General features: G+C 36.8%; 1 protein-coding gene across 2 annotated transcripts; it reads left to right on the top strand.

Annotated features, from left to right (window-relative positions):
* The first annotated feature begins 873 nt into the window (after window positions 1-873).
* Window positions 874-4216, top strand: LOC103947370 (rhamnogalacturonan I rhamnosyltransferase 1-like). Of its 2 annotated transcripts, none has more exons than XM_048572216.1 (8): window positions 874-1561; window positions 1741-1802; window positions 1898-1986; window positions 2382-2547; window positions 2641-2930; window positions 3188-3392; window positions 3473-3630; window positions 3735-4216. In XM_048572216.1, the coding sequence occupies exons 1-8, from the start codon at window positions 1243-1245 to the stop codon at window positions 3961-3963; spliced, it is 1518 nt and encodes a 505-aa protein (XP_048428173.1). In that variant the 5' UTR covers window positions 874-1242; the 3' UTR covers window positions 3964-4216. The 2 variants fall into 2 exon arrangements, with proteins under 2 accessions (XP_048428173.1, XP_048428172.1); XM_048572215.1 differs by having other exon boundaries at window positions 885-1561; window positions 1741-1808.
* The last annotated feature ends 2456 nt before the right edge of the window (window positions 4217-6672 follow it).

The raw sequence follows: 6672 nt of genomic DNA, 5'->3' as shown, positions 1-6672 counted from the left end.
TATATATCACATGTGACATGTGTACGAGGCACAACTCTCTGTAGCCATGCAATCACAGTCTCAGTTTCGTCAAGCAAACTAAATCCACCACATTTCCTTTTCAGTCTTAAATAACAGAATTAGTGTTATTATCGTTAAATAATTAATACATTTGGGCCCAATACATCTATCGGTGTCTTTAATAAACCTGGTATTTGCTGTGAATTTCATAAGTAATTGGCTTGTAAACTTTTAAGGTTTGCTTTGTATTAATCATTAACTTGACGTAAGTGGTACCAAAAATTTCCAAGATTCGGATTGTAATTAAAGATTAAAACCTATCATCCATCTAGTTCACAATCATTTAATTTATTTTCTGAAAAGCACAATCATATATTTATTAGAGGATTGTGTAAGATTGTTTACTCACAAACGCTTTGAAAATTTTAATCGGATCTATATCTTTCTGCTTGTATTTTGATATTCTTAATTACTTTGAATGGTGTAACTACAAAACGTGCGTCAAAATTAATCAAAGTGTGTTTGTCCAAAACATTCAAAAATGGGGAAAGGTGTTATAATCGAACTTCACCTTTTTATTTTTCTAGATATGTCATAACTCTGAGGTGACGGTCACACGGTCATGTGGTGTTATTACTTTATGAGTTTATAATATGAGTGCATGACCAACATGTATGATGTTTCATGGACTTAAGATGAAAAAATAAAAATAGTTATGAGTTATAATTTAAATAAAGTGATAACACCATGTAGCCTCAATGCATCACACCAAAAAATATCTAAGATAAATTCTACAACACAATGGCTCTCACCTTGTACAGATTGTTTGATAAAAAAATAGTTAGATTCATTTAAAGATCAGTTTTTCCTATCAATATTATGACTCGATGCATATTAATTTTGTGAAAATATGCTTGTCTAACAGTTATTAGTATGAAATTGTAATTGCCTTGCATTAATTTTGTTGCAAATGAATGGTTGATGCGTGACTCTCTCTCTTTCCTTTCATGCCTAACGGTAATGAATTAATACAACTCTCAATGTTTATGAATTATGAGAGTGCATGAGCTTCCTTTAAAAGCAACAATGTATCTCCATTGTTAGCTCGTGGCTCCTCAGGCCAGCTTTGTTATACAAAAAGCTGGTCGGAAAAAAACCGCCTCAAAATTTCCAATTTTTTTTTTATATTTGCTGTCACTGCAAGATCTAGTTCATAAATATAGTTGAAGAAGTATTGTGGAGATGGAAAAAACTAAAGGTGGTGTCGAAGGGTCTGAATTTGGGGAAGCCAAGGTGAAGCAACATAAGATGGAACACTATTTGAAGTACTTTGGAGGAATCAAAGTGGACAAATTGATAGGAGGATCCAACTTCAAAGGCGAGATCAATGCGCAGTCACGGTTATGCAGACTCAAATTGTTTGTTTTTACAGCCACAACCATGCTGATTCTCATCTGCGTCTGCGCGGTGCAGCTGAGCATGCTCAGCGATGTAACCCGGGTTTTGATGTTTCGCTCGAATTCTCAAACCATCACTCCGCCACAAATTACTGGAACTGAAAGTGAGTGTCCACAACTTTCTCATAAGGTTAATAATACTTGTTATTTATGCCAACAGTTAGTTTGATATACATTGTTGGCTTGCTTTTTGATAACTTAAGCTTTTTGGGCAAGTAGTTGTCTAACATGGTATCTTATAATTGTCAACATTTGGTTTGAAGACTTGTGTTCATTTTTGCAGGGGATTTTGAGAATAATGGATATCTGATGGTCTCATCCAATGGAGGATTGAATCAAATGCGGGTTGGTGTGAGTACTTTTCTACTTATATTTTATTCTTAATTTGCATTAATGTTCTTGAAAATTCAAGTGATGCTTTTAAAAATCTTACACTGCAGATTTGTGACATGGTGGCTATTGCAAGTTTTTTGAATGTCACGCTTATAGTTCCTGAGTTGGACAATACCTCCTTTTGGAATGATCGCAGGTTAGTCAAATTACAACTCTCTCTCCCTATGTCTTTCACTTAAACTTGAGTAGGGTGCCTTGTCAAACCACTATTACAAAAGCATAAGATCTTGCCCTTTGGTTATCTTCCAACTCAACTCTGGTCCCACTCGGTATAAAAGATGCTTGAGTTAGAACAAATTTTAGAGTTTGCCTGTTAGACCACATGGTTGTGCGATCACACGCAATTAAAGAGGGTCGTCTATATTTTCTTTTCTCCCGTCCCTACCCATGATACCATCCGATTCTCTCAATAACCGTATATGGTCGGTCAGACAAATGTTTTTCTCCCTAGTGACTAGTGAGGCAACCCCAGCCAAGTACCTTCATTAACAATAAATTAAATCTGACAAAGTTGAATACTTAATTTTGCAGTCGATTTGAAGATATATTTGATGTGGATTACTTCATTGCATCTCTGAGAGATGAAGTCAGGATACTAAAAGCTCTGCCTGATAAGCAGAAAAGAAGAGCAGAGATAGCTAGCCTCTATTCCATGGCTCCTGTTAGCTGGGCCAACATGAAATATTACTACGAACTGGTAGTCAAGATTAATTCCTTAATCATCGCCCTTGTGTTATACTATTAATGTTAATTACCACTAATCTTTTGTTAATACTTGATTCGTACGCAGATTCTTCCCCGCATAAAGAAGTATGAAGTGCTGCATTTCACTCAGACCAATGCCAGGCTTGCGAATAATGGGATCCCGAACGAGGTTCAGAAACTGCGGTGCAAAGCGAATTACAGAGCTCTAAGATTCACTCCTCCTATTGAGGAACTGGGAAAGAAGATTGTTAGGATTCTGAGGGAAAAGGGTCCATTCCTAGTTCTTCATCTGAGATATGAAATGGACATGTTGGCATCTTCTGGTTGTACGGAAGGTTGCAATGCCAAAGAAATTGAAGAATTAACAAATATGAGGTTAGAGTGAGAAGAAAATCTTTGGTAGGGCAGTATGATCACGTCATTCTTATGACATATCTCAAAAGTATAGAGACAGCGTGGGATCTCGTGAAAACCCAAATGCAGGGACCGGTTCGTTTGTAAAAACTTCATAACGTGATCAGACCACCCTAAAGATTTTAAGATTTTCTCAATCTTAATTTCAGTTCCTTTTTAGTTGTTTCTTTTTATAAATTCAAATACGATTAACTTGTAGATGTTAATATATTAAACAGGTTTGCTTACCCACGGTGGAAGCAGAAAATAATAGACTCTGTTAGGAAAAGAAGAGTTGGGGCGTGCCCTTTAACTCCTGAGGAAACTGCACTTGCATTGAGGGCTTTGGATATTGATCCTGGCATCCAAGTTTATATCGCTGCCGGCGATATATACGGCGGAGAAAGAAGAATGGCGCCTCTGAGACTAGCTTTTCCCCATACGGTTAGTTGCTTGAACCTCAAGAAACAACTCGATTACAAGTATTATACCCATGTTCGACGCTCATTATCGTCTGGAAACAGGTTAAAAAGGAGACGTTGCTGGAATCCTCCGACCTCGAGCCCTTCAGGAACCATTCAAACCGAATGGCAGCGTTGGATTATATGGTGTCACTGGAAAGCGACATCTTTATTCCTACTTATAAAGGAAACATGGCAATAACTGTTGCAGGCCATAGAAGGTATGTAACACACGTTACCAATATATTACCATGTTAATTTCTTTCTCAATGACATTTGATACATAATTATACATACATATGTGTGAGTGTGCGCGAGAGTGCAGGTACTTGGGATTCAGGACGACAATTCGGCTACACAGAAAGCTTCTAGTGGAATTGATACGCCAGTACAGGAATGGAAGTCTGAGCTGGGATGAATTTTCACAGGCAGTGAAAACAGGGCACGCTGATCGCATGGGAAGCTCAGCTCCAAGATTGGAGATGCCTGGCAAGCCTAAGGATGAAGAATATTTCTATAGCAATCCCCAGGAATGTTTGCCACAAATTGTTTAAAAACCAAAAGACCTGTGATATAGAGGAGATAGACTTTGGTGAACATGTCTGATTAGTGTAGCTTTCACACCTTGAGACCAGTGTCGGACCAAAATATAAGAAGTATCATATTATTACAAAAGGTACCCACAAGTTGCTCAACGAACGACATAGACACCCCTACCCAAAAATTGGGTAGTGTGGTTGGTATGTACCCTTAGATTCCACTTCCCTAGCCAGCATCACTAATGTAAAATAACTATTCTTTTATTTATATTTTCTTTGAAATTTGAAGTAAACATTACAAGGAGAAGATTAGGGTTTTGTGATGTTCCACCATGCAGTCCATCGAGACTGAATGATCCTTGCCACTGATGCAAGCATGCCACTGTTTGCCCTAAACAAATAAGAATAATGCTAGAAGACCAAAATTTTAAACTTAATTTGTAAATCAAATGATGTGTCACCAATAAGAAACAAGCACGTTAATCGACAATTAATAATTCAATTATCTACAACCACATCATTCGGTTTGTAAATTAGGTTTAAAAAATTTGATCTCTCTAGCATTACCTAACAAATAATGCTTGAGACACGAACTAACAACTTTATTACCACGAAATGGCACCTGAATGGCTCCAATTGATACGTTCGAAACAATTATGTACGATAAAACTAAAATATGGGTGACGGCATCTCCTAACACGGGTTCCTTCCTCAAAGAAATCTATAACTGAGGGAAATTGTTCTCAACATGTGTTCAATGAAATATGTAAAGGAAAAAACCAAAGCACTGCATGTACACTAACCAGAAGATGGACACTAAGACATCCCAAAGCAGAATAAAGGAGTAAAAATATGGGTGACGGCGGAGAAGGAGACTCCACACTAGTTTTATGTCTTGAGGCGCTTATGAGCTTGATCGGAGTCCTCTCCACTGCCAGCGTCCCTAAAATGCGCCATCGTCTGATTGCTTGAATGGGGATTCTCATTATCCTGGAAAGCAACAAAAATTTTGAGACTTTATCTTTCCTGTCTGTGAGAACGAGTGAAAAACCTTAGCACAGTCCCTTGTAGCGTAACTATACAGGTTGACAAATCCATAGGAATGGATGAAAAGAGTGTTGTAACTTGAAATAAACAGACCCGCATGGTTTAGAAAGATGGTTAACGGAGAGAGTGGTCAGGCAGTGGAAAGAAAAGCAAATAAATGGAACCACTTATACCATCCCAGGTCATCAATACCCAACATATACTTTAGAAGCAGGTGTTCCAGAGGACAGCCCTCGGTTCGCACAATTCCCAATATCAATCTGCACTGAGATACTAGCCTGCGACAGATCAACACCTGCAGTCTGCAGCACCTGGCTCGGAGAGTATAATATCCTGTTCATAAATTGGGCAGTTAGAACTCAGAAGCAAAGAAACTGATCAAGAAAATGCATGACGTACACTGTATCACTATGATAATATACAAACAACTTAAGCAAATGTGATCAATAATAAGGTCCGGAGTCACAATAGTTAATGGACATATTAAAAAAAAAGGTACATTTTTCATATAATAAATTGGTATATTTAAGAATGGATAGATATAAGATTAAAAAATAGAATTATTTTTTATAAAAATTTAATGGGTACAAATTCTATTTTTTATTTTGGAAATGTTTAAATTAAAAATTAATTAGGATTTTAATAAGGGTGTGAGTATTAAAACTCTAAATCAATTACTATAACTTACATGTAATTCATTAACATATTAATGCTAGAAACTTTGATCAAAATTTAAAAATTAATAAGATCTTAATTAATGAACAGTAAAACTAGGAACCTGATACTAATTTTCTCTTTTTTAAATCTCAATATGCAACATGAAGGTTGATGCACCCTGGTCTGCATGGAGGTTGATCCACGTGAACAGTTGTTTGGACTTGATTTTACATCATCGGCCCAAGCGATCGAGGCCGTTGAGTAAGGATGATTCTTAATCGTCGGATAAGAAAGTTACAATAATTTTGTTGTTGTTAGATGATAATATTATGATTTTTAATCATGATAATTATCTTTTAATAATGAATTATCTTGACACTTTTCTTGTACGAGATAAATGTGACTCAAACTATATCGAAGCAAGCAAAATAGTTCAATTTAGTTTGGGATTCTTAGCATTCAACGCGGGATTGAGCATCATGCATTATAAAAAGAGGCTTAGCATGTGGTGGCATCAGTTGGTAACCAAGGTGGAGTCCAACTTGAATGATTAATTACAGGAAGTAAGCCATTATGATGCATGCATGGGATAATCATTAGCAAACTCAAGGCTGCCAAATGAAGTGAATATTCTATGGATAAAGCTTGATATTCCAAGGTTTGAATGACAATGCTTATCTTTAGCAAAGAAGGAATTGGCATACCAAGCTTTGTTACGTGGTTTTGGCTAAAATGCGTGGTTAGCACCAAAGACGTTGAGTGCCACGACTTTCATTGGATAATCATTGTCTCCGCGTAAATTATTATTTGTGGAGATTGATGGTCACAGATAGATTTTGCGCTAAGTTAGTTCTATAAATACCAAGCGGCAGACAATTAAAAAAGGACCTCCAATTCAACACCCAACTGCCCTGTGCAAAACCTCTCAAACATCTTGAGATTTTTTATTTTCTTTTTTCCGCCGACACATCTTTAGTTTGGATAAACAGCATTGTGAAGGCAACCGGCGAACATCTTCAG

The sequence above is a fragment of a genome, unplaced genomic scaffold, assembly GCF_019419815.1.
Source record: "Pyrus x bretschneideri cultivar Hongxiangsu unplaced genomic scaffold, Pyrus_bretschneideri_v1 Contig6, whole genome shotgun sequence".
In the NCBI taxonomy this organism is placed as follows: Eukaryota; Viridiplantae; Streptophyta; class Magnoliopsida; order Rosales; family Rosaceae; genus Pyrus; species Pyrus x bretschneideri.
The sequence above is the reverse complement of the archived record's forward strand: the minus strand, read 5'-3'. Positions and strand labels throughout refer to the sequence as shown.